The sequence below is a fragment of the Caretta caretta genome, chromosome 7, assembly GCF_965140235.1.
Source record: "Caretta caretta isolate rCarCar2 chromosome 7, rCarCar1.hap1, whole genome shotgun sequence".
Taxonomy (NCBI): domain Eukaryota; kingdom Metazoa; phylum Chordata; order Testudines; family Cheloniidae; genus Caretta; species Caretta caretta.
In genome coordinates, this window is record NC_134212.1 from 112804797 (window position 1) to 112819553 (window position 14757).

General features: G+C 38.9%; 1 protein-coding gene across 3 annotated transcripts in view; it reads right to left on the reverse strand.

Moving 5' to 3' along the window:
• ATRNL1 (attractin like 1) overlaps positions 1-14757 on the reverse strand; it is a 1055790-nt gene that overhangs the window by 375287 nt on the left and 665746 nt on the right. For all 3 annotated transcript variants that reach the window (XM_048857032.2, XM_048857033.2, XM_048857034.2), the window contains exon 27: positions 14464-14542. In XM_048857032.2, coding sequence (XP_048712989.2) covers positions 14464-14542 — 79 coding nt within the window. The remainder of the gene's footprint in view (positions 1-14463; positions 14543-14757) is intronic.

The following is a 14757-nucleotide window of genomic DNA, read 5'->3' on the forward strand; positions in this document are numbered from 1 at the left end:
GGGGGGATTTGATAGCTGCTTTCAACTACCTGAAAGGGGGTTCCAAAGAGGATGGCTCTAGACTGTTCTCAATGGTAGCAGATGACAGAATGAGGAGTAATGGTCTCAAGCTGCAGTGGGGGAGGTTTAGATTGGATATTAGGAAAAACTTTTTCACTAAGAGGGTGGTGAAACACTGGAATGCGTTACCTAGGGAGGTGGTAGAATCTCCTTCCTTAGAGGTTTTTAAGGTCAGGCTTGACAAAGCCCTGGCTGGGATGATTTAACTGGGAATTGGTCCTGCTTCGAGCAGGGGGTTGGACTAGATGACCTTCTGGGGTCCCTTCCAACCCTTATATTCTATGATTCTATGATTCTATGAAGGGCAACAAAAATGATTAGGGGTCTGGAACACATGACTTATGAGGAGAGGCTGAGGGAACTGGGATTGTTTAGTCTGCAGAAGAGAAGAATGAGGGGGGATTTGATAGCTGCTTTCAACTACCTGAGAGGTGGTTCCAGAGAGGATGGTTCTAGACTATTCTCAGTGGTAGAAGAGGACAGGACAAGGAGTAATGGTCTCAAGTTGCAGTGGGGGGAGGTTTAGGTTGGATATTAGGAAAAACTTTTTCACTAAGAGGGTGGTGAAACACTGGAATGCGTTACCTAGGGAGGTGGTAGAATCTCCTTCCTTAGAAGTTTTTAAGGTCAGGCTTGACAAAGCCCTGGCTGGGATGATTTAATTGGGGATTGGTCCTGCTTTGAGCAGGGGGTTGGACTAGATGACCTCCTGAGGTCCCTTCCAACCCTGATATTCTATGATTCTATGTAGCTAGCATTTAGTCCTCGAGGGACTAATTTTGCAACTCTTACTCCCATGAATAACCCTTACTCAGGGAAACAGTCCAGGTGGCCCATTGTAGTCCACTGGAAAAATTCAAGTGAGCAAGAGCTGTCCGATCAGGTCCTTCTCTACCACAAACACACAAACAGCATTTATATAATGTAACAGAAGACACTCACCTCTTACATGCTCCCCATTACTGGGTGTGATACTGCAGTCCTTTTCTCACCCCTGTGTTCCTTGCAGATTGCTGGCCAATTTAGGTTGGGTCTTTCATGGCTTGACCCTCCAACGAAGTCATAAAGTCCAAATGAACACCTTCTGACCCTTTAAATTCATCTCTTTGTTCAGGCTTTCAAATAAGCTCTGTCCCCTTCTTGGGTTTTATACCACTGTGGCTGGCAAGGGAACCTGGGCCCTCCCACTATTCTGGGTTCCAACCAAGGGTCCCTACAAATAGCAGCTATGCACTGCTCAATTTAGTTCATTGCTGCTTCTTCCCTTTGCCTCTCCCTACTTTGGCCCTCTTTAGCTTCACCCTTACCTCAGGGTTAAAGTTCTGAGTTCCTCTGTCTCCCTGACAACTCCGCTTAAGCAAATGCAGCCAGAAAGAAACTTTGGTTATCCCTCAAGCTCCTTTGTCTAGAGAAGAGCACCCTTCCTTGCCCCTCTGATTCCAGCCAGGGACTGACATGCTAAACCACAGCAGCTCCTTTTATCTGAGCCTCCTGGGCTCTGACTGGATGCTTCCAATACTGGGAGAAGGTGTGACAGGACCCCAGAGACCCTACAGGCTCCTGTAGGGAGCTGCAAAGGCCAGGTAACACCCCATCACATATTGTATGTATGTTAAATAGGAGTATATCAGCCATTTTAAAAAATGCTGTCTGGGGTACAGAAGGACCTGATCCTACAGCTCTTGCTCACTTGAGTTTTATACATTTTATATATGCAGAGTTGCATACATACACACATTCAATGTTGTAAAATACACATTTGCCTGATAGTCACTTTTACCTTCTGTTATGAGATTATCTAAATCCTAGCATAAACCTAAATAGAATAATACAGAATCTTAACACTTCATTATTATTCGTTATTAAAAATGGCATGAAAAAGAAAATATCTAAATACATAAAACACCAGTTACATATTATTAAAAATTCAGATTAATAATTTTCCTTAAATATTCTGTAAAATAACAATCTTTAAGAAACTTGCCTTTGACATTAGACCCATAACTATATATAAAAATGCAAACATAAGGACTACTTCCAAATGTAGTTGTTATGATTACATCAAGACCTAAAAAAATCAGGAGGAATGACTATTCTTTTGTGACATTAGCACCACTCCAATAATGTGTTAAAATGTAAAATTAAGTCAGTGGTAGCCACACAAGCACATCCAAGGGCAGAATTTGTCCCTAAGGGAGGAAGAGTAAAAATTAATTCCTAAAAAATATAGGAAACTGGGATGAGAATTAATGATATTGTATTAATGAATTTCCCATGATACTGTGCCAGTTTAAATTAGTGGTTATATTTACTGATACCTTTCAAAATTCAATATTCATGAAATATAATTAGAAAATTCCCACTGTACCACATCAGTGTCATACTATTTTAACATTTAGAAGACTATAAGATAAGGTTAGGATGATTTAAATGGTCCACATACTTTTCTTCTGTATTCCTATTAGCAAAAATGAATACACTCTTTCCTCAATAAAGCTACAAACCCTTGGTTCTTAGATGCCCCCAAAATTATAATTAATTATAACTAATTATAATTATAATCTAATAATAATTGCCTATATTCTTGATTTTTAATTCCCTAAAACAGTGGCAGAGAATTTCAGTAACTTTTTCAAAGAATGGGACAAGATTTGTCCTATGATTCATCTTTCCTCCCACTGGACAACATCCCTCTGCCAACAACAGCAACTGCTTACACAGAAAAGTAACATTAGGAAAATATTGATACCTTTGCGTTGAAGACCTTGGATGCTTGTAGAAGCAGCTAGAATCAGTTAAGAGATTCCAGAATCATGTGGCAACTCTCTACAGACTATCAGCAAGTGCTCTGAATGTTTCAAGCGGTCCATAAATTAGGCTGGGAACCCATGTTATGCCAAATTATAATATAGCGGACGATCTTCAAATGAGACGGTTAAAAATGCACTTTCAGTTAAATAGTACTTGTTGGAGGGTCGTAAAGGAAGGAAGAGAAAATGCTTGTATATTTCTTTTCGGCCCAGATTCTGAGCTGTGGCCAAGAAGTGCTTTGTTCTCCTGGGCGGAAGGGAAACATTGGTGGTAACTTTCCTTTGTGTTTCCCAGTGCTGAGCTGATCTACACCATATGATCATCCCGTTCATGCTTAAGTAGCATCCAATATAGTGGTCTTTGTGTTATGAGAAATCTTAAATAGAAGCACCCAACTTTCTCTGTACCATTCCTTATTTTGCATGCCTTATTGTCTCCCTTATTTATCTCTTCTCTACACTAAAATCCCAAATATTTTCAATCTCTCTTCACAGAGAAATCTTCCCAAACTTCTAATAATTTTTGTTGTCTGTCTCTAGATCCATTCTATTTCTACTATATCTATTTTGAAATAAGGTACTAGAAATGAACACCATATTCTAAGTGAAGGTGACATCAATTTATATAACAGTGTTGCCCTTTTGACCTGAGCAGTTAGCCAATATTTCTTTGGTGCAATCCTGTTGATTTACAAAGAACATAGTCGGAACAAACAACAGTAGGCAGTTTCCTTGCTCAGAAATCCAAGTTACCTTTGCACTCTGACCACAGAAAGCTCTCAGCTTCTTACCAGGGCCATGCTCTCACAACTGGTCCTCTTGCTGTCTACTGGCTTTTTCTGACACACACAGTTTGCTAAACTATCCCTGAGCCTCTGCGTTTTCAACTAATCCCATGAAACCCTCACATCACACAATTTAACTCTGTTTAGGCTTTGCTATGCATCCAGTTGGCTTTGGCAGCAGCTTTTATTGTCTCCAGCTATCTCTCTCCATAAAGGGACTTAAATTACTCCTTCCACTTACCACACCCATCAGGTTAACCAGGTCTGTGATTGATGGCAACCATTAAGACCTTCCAGCACAACAATAATATGATATTATTTTCACCCATTCTGTATAATTCCTAACTATGATGATAAATTCCTTTGAATACAATAGCCACATCATTTTCTTTGAAAAACTGTAGCTTCACCTATCCTCGGTCTACTTCTGTGAAACAGCAGTAATATCCCTAGCTACATGAATCACATAGCTAGAAAACTTTCATAAATTTCACCTGCATCTAAAACTAAATATGCTGTCTGCACATACTCACTGATTTCCTGTTTCGTTTACATTCACTTGTGACGTGTTAAGTTTTCAAACTTCAGACCAATATGTCAAATTTCAGCAAGCAGCACATTTTTATGGCCCAGTTATGAATCCTTGAATTGTTTTTTCTGCTCCAAATAGTGCAACCAGAATAGCTAAAACCAAAACATTTACAATTGTGTTTATTTTTCCCCAACAGATTTTTGTATTGATTTTTTTTTTAAAGAAACAGAGAAGCGGAATACTGCCAACGTAAAATATCTGGCAGTGATGCATCATACAATGAGAAAAGGAGTATTTGTGGCACCTTAGAGACTAACAAATTTATTTGAGCATAAGCTTACGTGAGCTACAGCTCACTTCATCGGATGCACTCAGTCAAGCTTATGCTCAAATAAATTTGCTAGTCTCTAAGGTGCCACAAGTACTCCTTTTCTTTTTGTGAATACAGACTAACACGGCTGCTACTCTGAAACCGGTCATCATACAATTGTGCATCTATATAAGCTTTAAGAAAGGAAAACTTCTGTAAGAGACAAAAAGTTAGAAAATTAGAATGGAAATTGTTCAGGCAAGCAATTCAGAATTATAATAAAGGACTATATTTACTATACTCGGTGTATGTGTGTGTACACTTATTATTCCAAAACATTTCCAAATATGATTGAATTCTGCTGTCATTCTGTTTCCATTGACAGTTATGGCACCCTTTGAGATGTATATATTAGACCTACTTTGTTAAGTCACTCAGTAAAATATGTCTTTCCAAAAGGCGATGACAACTTTTATTGCTGCTGTCATTAAAATATTCATTAGTCTTTTACTGATGAGGCTGTCTCAACTGGGAGCATATATGATTTCAGAATGATCAACATAGGAGAAAATGAAATGTTTATTTTTAGGAAGTCACATATTACATTCCCAAATATCACCCTGATCCTCAAAAACGTATGCATATGTTTAACTTTCTGCATTGCAGGTCAGATCCTCAGCTCACAGGTTACATTCAACTTCACAGTTTACATTGTGGGTCAGATCCTCAGTTTAAACTATCATAGCTCCACTGACTTCAACTGAGCTACAACGATTTACACAAGTTAAGGATCTGGTCCTGTGAGTAGTCCACCCATTGACTTCAAGGGGACTACTCACAAGATCTATAGTTAAGCTTGCATACATTTGCAGCATAAGGGGCTATACATGTTCTGAAAAGCCACACAAGAAAGATACAAAGAAAAAAATGTGTGTTCTGGGGTCCATAACCTTAGAACACAAAATGCTTCAACCTGCAAAATCTTATGCACATTAATAACTTAATCACTTGAGCACTTCACTCATGTACATAAGTGTTTGCAGGATTGGGTCTTTTATGTTTAGAAGCTGTGGATGCTTGCACATACAAAGCTGTTGTAAAAACGTTCCACAAATACACAGATTCCCAGATGTATTAACTCTCTGAATTTAAACATGTCAAATTCCATTAATTATATTAAATATACTGAAGACCACAAATACTTTTTATAAAAGGAACAGTTTAAAAAATGAAATGGTCTTTACTGTAAGATAGCTACTAACTGAAATTCACATATTTACATGCATTACTACAATCTACATAAGCAAACTTTCTTATTCTCAATAGGGTTGCCATAAAAATGAGCTTGGAGCTATTACATGAATTGTTACTGTTATTAAGAAGTAGTCTATTTCAGTTTCATTTGTGTGTTTTTAAGAGCCTTTGACTACTCAGGAGATTTGCTTGGAAAGCGTAACATTAATAAAACAACCTTGATATTAAAATCAGGACTAGAAAGTTTTTTTTTAAACAAACAAGTTTATCTAATAAAACAAAGCAATAAGCTGTGTTGCACAGACACATTATATTAAGAGAGAATTCTCTGTGATTTCAACTTTTTTATGATTGTATATACTACCCTTTCATACAGAGAAATGGCGCACAGCTGACTGTATAATGAAATGCTGTTTATAAATACAAACATTTCAATAAAGGAATTATATTAACCTTTATATTTAAGTAGGCCCTTTATACATTGTGATAAGGCCAGATGGCTATAGGAAAGTAGTGAGAAACAGGTATGTTAGCCCCAGGCTAAACAAATCCCCTGTTACTATGGTAACCAAATGGCAGTTGCTCCAGGTTAATCCAGACATTTGGGGCCAATTAAGATCCTTCCAGAAAGCAGTGGAGACAGCTAGGTTGATTGGGACACCTGAAGCCAATCAGGGGCTGTCTGAAACTAGTTAAAAGCCTCCCATTTAGTTGGGGGTGTATGTGTCAGGAGCCATAGAAGAGAGCCATGCTGCTTGAGAAATGGAGCAGCATAAACCTTATCAGGCACAAGAAAGGAGGCCCTGAGGTAAGAGTGATGTAGATATTGAGGAAGTGGGGGCTGCTGTGGGACAGTGGCCCAGGAAATTGTACTCGTCCTGTTTCCAAAAAGTCAGCTACCAAGAGCTGCTACTATCAGGGTCCCTGGGCTGGAGCCTGGAGTAGACAGTGGGGCTGGGCTCCCCCTCTCCAACTAATCATGGAGACTAGAAGACAGAGACTGTATGAGGGAGGATAGCTTCTCCTCCCCTCCTTGCTGGCTCATGATGAAAATGGGTCAGTAGGCTGTGACCCTTGCCTCTAGAGAGAGAAGGGCTATGTGGAGGGTCACAATGAGCCTCTATGGCTATTGTAATCTGCCAAGAAGTGCAGGACCCACTGAGACAAGGTCAGAGCTTTGTCACAACATTTAATTCCATGCCTTCTGTACATTTTTACATAAATGTGCAATCATGCATTACTTGCTCATTTCTTAAGAGACTACAGTATATCGTATATGTCATCTTTTTGGATCTGTAGGACCTTTCTGGTAAGTAAGGTATAACTATAATATGTAAAATACAGATTTTTATAAGAATATTCAATAGCAATTTTAATTAATTAATTGCAGAATTATATATGCATCTACTTGGGCTATATATGCATCCATATCTCTATGGTAGAAACAAGGAACTCTTCAAAACTTAGGATGAGGCTGAATGACGGAATACATGTTTATCTCCTGATTGGCTTAGTGAAGGACTGGTGCTTTGCTAAGGTAACTCAACTAGAACTTTCATGGATTTTATTCTTGCCTAAGCAGGACTGTCACCATCATCAGTTTAATGAGTGCCCTCAATATTGTATTGTAAACAAAAATAAATTTCTTAATCTATTTCAAAGAGAAAATTCTTTGAATGTAAGTGCTACCCAAGAGATGGGGGAGGGGGGACTTTCATAAGTGTTTCCTGGGGACAAAACCTTTGAGCCAATCTAGCACTCACTGATATACTGCCAGTCTCTTCAGTATAATAACCTATGAGCAAATAGGTTACATTCATTCTAAAGAGGGGATTGACTGAATAACTTAGATACAGAACATGCTGAAACAACAAATGTTCTCTTCAATGTTCTTATTTAGGGAATCTGAGTTATGCATCAATTTTTGTAGAAAGGAGGAAAACAGAAGGCCTAGATTGAAATTTCATGGCAGGGGCTGCTGCATCAATTCTGAATGTGATGTGTGACAGAGCAATAGCAAAACATTTCTGAATGGATGACAATTCTCTAGAAACCTCAACAAGTTCAATGTGAATGAGAAGGGTATTGATTGTGAGGAAATCTACAATGGAGACCACTGAGGCTTTTGGGGGAAGGCCAAAACTGACTAAATCACGTATGACAGCATGAGAAAGAACAGGTGCTGTAATCTGTAAAGGATTAACAGGTCCTGGCTGGTCACATGGCTGCTTGGAGAAGGGGAAGCTGGGTCAAATAAAAGGAAGGGGAAGCTGGGTCAAATGGAAACTAAGGGGGGGTTGCGTTCTCTTCACCCTTGGCTTGCTAAAATGGGAAAAGCCTCTAGATAGTAGTTGCCCAGTGTTTTCATTTGATTTGCTTTTTTGTTTGTGATTGTTTGGCACATAATAAACCCTGAGGAAAAGGTCTTAAAAGGACTGAGGCTTGGAGCTTTATTTCCAGTTCCTGGCTGGCAGAACCAACTATGAGCTTACAGTTAGCCTCTAAAATAACAGTTCATCTGTTCAGCAGGAGGGTAAAGTATAACTGGTTCCAGGAGACCTAGATCTATGAGGGTATGTCTCTAAGCCTCTGGAGATGAGTGTTTTGTCCTATTTTTAAATAGGAAGGCTTACTAATACTTGGAGAGGAGGGGAAGAAGGTTAGCATACCATGATCATTAGGTCCAGGTTGGAGTAACTAAATTTACCTGGCACATACTTTTCTTTTGATTTTTCACAACATCTTCTGAATGAATGGAAAAGGATAAGCCATATAATAGGTCACTGACAATTTTATGCTGAATGAGCCGATTCTAAGCTGCCTTTACTGCCCCAAACCTGCTGCAGAATTTGGGAATGCTTGAGTTGAAAACAGATCTGTCTCTCACTCCCTCTAGGACTCTGATGCAGTGTTCCCCAAAATAGCATCCTGTAACCTCCAGACTGACTACTTGTGTATGGCTATGATATTTTGTACAAAGAATGCCTAGTAAAGTATCATAGGAAAGGTCATGATCTGCTGAAACTCATTGTTCTATCAAAATATCCATATTTCCATTGTATATGGATGTAACAGGGTCAGCACCACCTCCCACAAGCGCCCCCTCTGGTTGGGTGTGTTTGTGTTGTCAGTTTTGGTGACCCCTTTTGGTTCTCAGGTGGATTTTTTTTTTAGCAACTCAGTCCTCCAGCGAGTCACACACACTGTCTGCATGTTAACCATAACAGACTGCTTCCAGGGTACACAGTCTCAGTACCCCTCTGGTGGTGTGTCTCTACTGCTCCCTGGGCTTTGGTCTTTAAGTAGTGCACCCCTGCTATGGGGCCATATCCCCAGGGCTTCCTCCCTGGAGACACTATCTTCCTGCGGCCCTCCCCGGGATCAGTCCCTACTCAGGGCCCACAGCCAGCCAGGAGCTCCTTCATTCCTTCCCTGGTCCCTGCTAGCAAAGTGTCTCCAGCTCAGTCCTAGTAGCCAGCCAGTAGCCTCTCACTTCCCCAGTCCCTGCCAACAGACTGTCTTTGGTCCTGTTGCTTTTCCATCCAGGCATGCAATCCTTTCTTCTTAGCTCCAAGCAGCAACTAACTGCTGCTCTGTTCTACAGCGTCTTTTATATGGCCCTCTTGGTCCCTGATTGGTCCCTCTGGTTGATTCCTCACAACCATTCTAGGCTACTTGGAGGACCGCTCCACTGCTCCTTTCCTGGAATGGGTGTGGCAGAACCCTGAAGCCTCCAGCAGGGGGCCTTTGGGCCTAGTCCACCCCATCACAATAGTTATGAGATTTTGCTATAGGGTTGTTGAAACATGTTGTGAGGCTGGGAGGTGCCCACAGATAACTCTACAGTGGCAACAAAGGAAGTGACCCACACCCAGTTGAGCTTTAAACATCCATTGACAGCAGGGGAATTGCATACAAGAGATTTACAATTCAATAAAACCATTGTGCAAGCCCCACACAATGGGGATTGCTCAACTCTTATTCAGCAAGGCCCACCAGGATATGTCTGTGCCAGCATTTTTCCAGGGACATGAATGGAGAGTATAAAATAAGGGACAGTGGCATCATGAGACCACCCCTCTCCTCCCCCACTTACTCTGAAGGCAACAAGAATGCTGGAAAGACAAAGACTTTGAACTGGGGAGATTGGCCCCAGGCTGAGAAGGGAATTCAGCCTGTCTATTAAGAACTGCAACATCCAGTGGAGTGAGAAACTGTTTCAGATCTTACTGAATCTGATAAAGTTTAGGATTTAGAATTTGTTTACTTTTTATTTCTTAGGTAACTATCTTTGACCTTTATGCTTACCATTTATAATCACTTATAAGCTACCTGTTTATAGTTAATACATTTATTATGTTTATCTTTACCAGTGAGTTGTCTAAAGTGCTTAGGGAATCTGCTCAAATAGCAAAGGCTGGTGCATGTGTACTAGCCTTTGAAGTGGCAAACTAATTAATGAGCTTGCATTGCTCAAGAGGATCTTGAGCAGTGTAAGACTGTATATTTCCAGGGTGCAAGACTGGGGGGGATTTGCTGGTCTTTTCTGCTGTACAGTATGAGTGGCTTAGAGAGAATTCATGCAACTTAGCTGGTATGTCCCTGCATGTTGTTGACTAGAGAGGTTTGCTGCTTGTCACTAGCAAAGCATCAAGTGAGACATCGCAGGGTGGAAAGTTAAGCGGGTTCAGCAGTCCCACAGTTCTAGGTTATACCCCAAGAATCTGTCACAAACTCCTAGATGAATTTTCCTGTGTGTTTGTAAATTTACTCTGATCAGTGAAGGAAGATTTCTGTTTTGACACCCACAAATTTGATCCTTGTTCCTCCAGGGTGGTTTCAATACAACACAACCAGAACACTGTCCAACAGAATAATGCTGTAAGGCACTTAATCCTGTGAGAGTCTGTTAATATACCATGTCGTTCTTTCTCAGGATCAAGTTCCCTGAGCTGAGCATTTCAGTGTTCTACACATCCTTTCATACAGCTGTGTGTAGGTAGTGTTGCTGATCTATTGTATTTAGCAAAGGGGATGCCTGTTCATGCTCTCTTGCTCAACACTCCATTGATCTTCTGGGAACCGTGAAATAAAGGAAATAGACTATTTCCTTTTTCTTCCAATACACTTGGTGAGAGATGGTATCTGCTATTGCCTGCCCTTTCAGAGGGCAGAAGAGAGGGAGCTCAGCAAGAAGTCAAAGTATAATGGAAGAATCAAACAGAATTTATACAAATGTTCAAAAAGCCTTTGCCAAAGTACATCACAAGAGACGGGAACCTAGGCAGACAACAGATGAGAAGTACAGTGTTGTCATGGATTAAGAAACTGACCAATAAACAAAAAAATAGTAGGAATAAATTGCAAAATGTTAATATATTAATAATCTGGAAAAGTGATTGTTCTGAATGAATGGAAAATGATGAGATGTAGGTATCTGTCCATTTTATGCAGAATGATTCTATTGTAAAAGTAATTCATTTACAATCTGTATTAATGACCTGGAACAGGGAGCTGGAAAAACTTGCTGATGACTAACCCTTGTAAGGTTTCAGAGTAACAGCCGTGTTACTCTGTATTTGCAAAAAGAAAGAGTACTTGTGGCACCTTAGAGACTAACCAATTTATTTGAGCATAAGCTTGTAGCTCATGAAAGCTTATGCTCAAATAAATTGGTTAGTCTCTAAGGTGCCACAAGTACTCCTTTTCTTTTAACCATTGTAAGTTTGTGTTCAGACTGAGAAATTTTAGAGAACCTTTAAAAAGCAAGGTGAATGGGCAACACAACAGGAAATAAGATTAAATGTTGAAAAACACTATGTAATGCACAGTGGAAGGAATCATTCTGAATTTCTCATATACGTTGCTAGGTTCTACATTTAATGCAATCCCTTGGGGAAAATACTTTAGTATATCTCTGAACAACTCAAGGAAAACCTCTGCTTAACAAGCAGTGGTGGTTTTTTAAAAAAAGTAACTACAATGCGAGGATGTACAAAGAACAGCAAAGTAAATATCCAGATTTTGGGGGAAAATGGAAAAGACCTGTTAAGATTCCTACTATGTAATGCAAAATCAAAATGTAGCAAAAGTGACTGTATTGAGCCTAGGCTAAACTCAAATTGGTATCAGAAGACCCAATTTAGCCATGTGTTCAGGTCCAGCTACAAAGCGGGTCAGAGTTTTGCATTTTTGCTCATAATGAATTCTCCTACCTTTCAGGAATCCATAAAACCTTTAAGGAATAATGACAGGTTTCAGAGTAACAGCCGTGTTAGTCTGTATTCGCAAAAAGAGAAGTGCCACAAGTACTCCTTTTCTTTTTAAGGAATAATTTACTTATGTCAATAGCCTGCTGAAATTCACCAAGAAATAAAGGCTTGCCACAATATGATGATCAGGCTCCACTTACTCTGGGGAAGAAAGATTAGCACAATACAAAAGGACTTCATGATAACAAAATATTATATTTTCATTTTTTTCTTGCACTCCATCTCACATGTTTTCACTCTTGCATTTCCCCAGTGATGATCAGACTCTCATACAGTTTCTGCAGCTGACCTGAGGCAGATCATATACTGGAGAAGGAGTCAAAGGCATCAAACATTTCTGTTCTGCATACTAAATGATTGAGGCAGAAAAGCCCATTGATCCAAATGAGTAGATTTTAGTACTAAGTATATTTACTTGTGACACTTGTATCCCATAACCCTAAAAGATATGCTGGGTAGTAAAACTGCTGCTACTTAACCAGAAAAACAAAATATTAAATAATAGTCTTATCCAAGTGTTGCACTCAAGATAAAGAGATGAGGTAAAATGGAAATGAAGGCTATTTTCTTAAACATTTACAATTATAAATAACTTTAACAGCTATCTTCTTGCTCATTATAAATATACAGGAAATAGCTATTCACATTATCACATAGCAAACTATGCAATATTTTTGAATGAGTCACCTAATTTTCTTTAGTTAAACTGAAGTAAAATCAAGGAATAGTATTGCCTACTGGGTCTCCAAGATTCAGCCCAGCTCATATTAAAAAATATTTCCATTTTTGCTCAGTAAATGAAACTGAATTATGGCAGATCTCCTTTGGCTTGTGCTTTTATGTCAGTAGTTAGGAGTTCATACACATTCCTATAGCTACCAAACTCTTGTGCCATCAAAGAAAAAACACTTCTAAGAATTCCATCTTTTCCCATGATGACAATATGTCAAAGTGTCTTACAGAGAACACTCAGGGTAGGGTGACCAGATAGCAAGCATAAAAAAATCGGGACAGTGGATGGGGTAATAGGTGCCTATATAAGAAAAAGCCCCCAAAATCGGGACTGTCCCTATAAAATTGGGACTTCTGGTCACCCTAACTCAGGGTCATTCTAATAGTATTTTTTCAAACATCTAGGAGAGTAACCACAAAGTACACACAGACCACTAAATCTATAAAGTCAGGAATTTCTCACTTCTCTTTAAATATCTTATTAAAATCTGATTAAGTGAGAAATAGAATCAAGCAATTGCTGCATTCCTTCACAATACATTGTTGCACAGAATTACTTAGGCTCAAATAGAATAGTAAGAAGTTAAATAGACCATGGTTTAAACTTGTTTTGTATTTTCCAAGTAATGTTTTTTATATATATATAATATACGCGCACGCATGCCCTTTGAGGTAGGTCTATTGGATATTGTTCCTTTTGAATAAGACAATACCTATAGTAAAATGACTATAGTAGCATAGGGATTTCTCTGTTTCAGTTCAAAGCTATAATTGGGTATTAGTATGCTATTTCTTACTGCAAGAATTCAGTAAGACCTAGTTACCTGATACTTCTAAAGCATGCATGAATTCAGTGTAGATATAAAGTGAAAAAATAATTTTGATTCAAAGCATAGTCATACTTAATAGACTGTCAGGACACTAAGATAAATCAATTCCACAGAGAAAAAAATGTGGCCGGTTTTTAAATTTAAACTCCAATCAAATAAGTGATTATTTGCTAACATTACAAATGTGTCCCCAACTGTTTCAAAGGCAAGGATCAGTGCCTTAAACCCTTTTCAGCTTTTGGAGTCATACTGCATACATATTTATGCAAACTAGAGTTGTACCTCATCAGCAATGGCTTTTTTCAACAAAGTAAGACTGGATATTACAAGCTATTTTTTCCAAGAGCTATACCAATTCACACCAACAGAGAATATGGCAATGTATACAAAACGTTATGAGTGAAATCAATGGTAAAACTTCTATTGACTTGAATAGATCCAGAATTTCCCTCAATTTTAAAATCAATAAAATGAACTCAAGTACTAAGGACACTGAGTTGTTCTGGGCAGGGACTGTCCCTTTAGAAGTGTTTAAACAAGTGCCTAGCACAATGAAGTCTTAATATTAATTACATTCAAATAACTCAAAGAAGTATGAGAGTAAAGAATGGCATCAACGAAAGTTTAAGATACTGTCATCAGGTACTGTATTACTTGCAATTTATCAACTGTCTCATTTTGACAGCAGTAGAGAACATATTCCACAGCAAGGTAATAATCTTACACCAGGGAAAGAAAGCAGGTTCACTTATTCTGTCTTAGCACAAAAAACTGGCAAGTAAAGATGATGTATTTGAAGGGAGTTACTTTAATTTCACTTGCAGCTCTGAATTCACTCAAAGATAAAACCACCCTAGTAATCCTAATGTTATTGATACCTCTCTCCGTCGAGAAGCCCAACAGGTTTGTTTGATCTTCCAAACGACAGCAGCTACCAGCAGTAAGGACAAAAAACAACTGCAATTACAAAAAAAAGAATTAAGATCAAATTATTTTATATAACTGTTCTGGAAAATAATTATGTACATTATGAGGGCAACAAGGCTGAAAGTAACACATTAAAGCAGGAGTAAACACACAAAATGAAGGAGAATTGAACTCTGTCATGATGATTGATAGCTGTCAGTAACCCAGTTTTCAAGTCAGAAGGGAATGCACATCCTGCAGGCTGT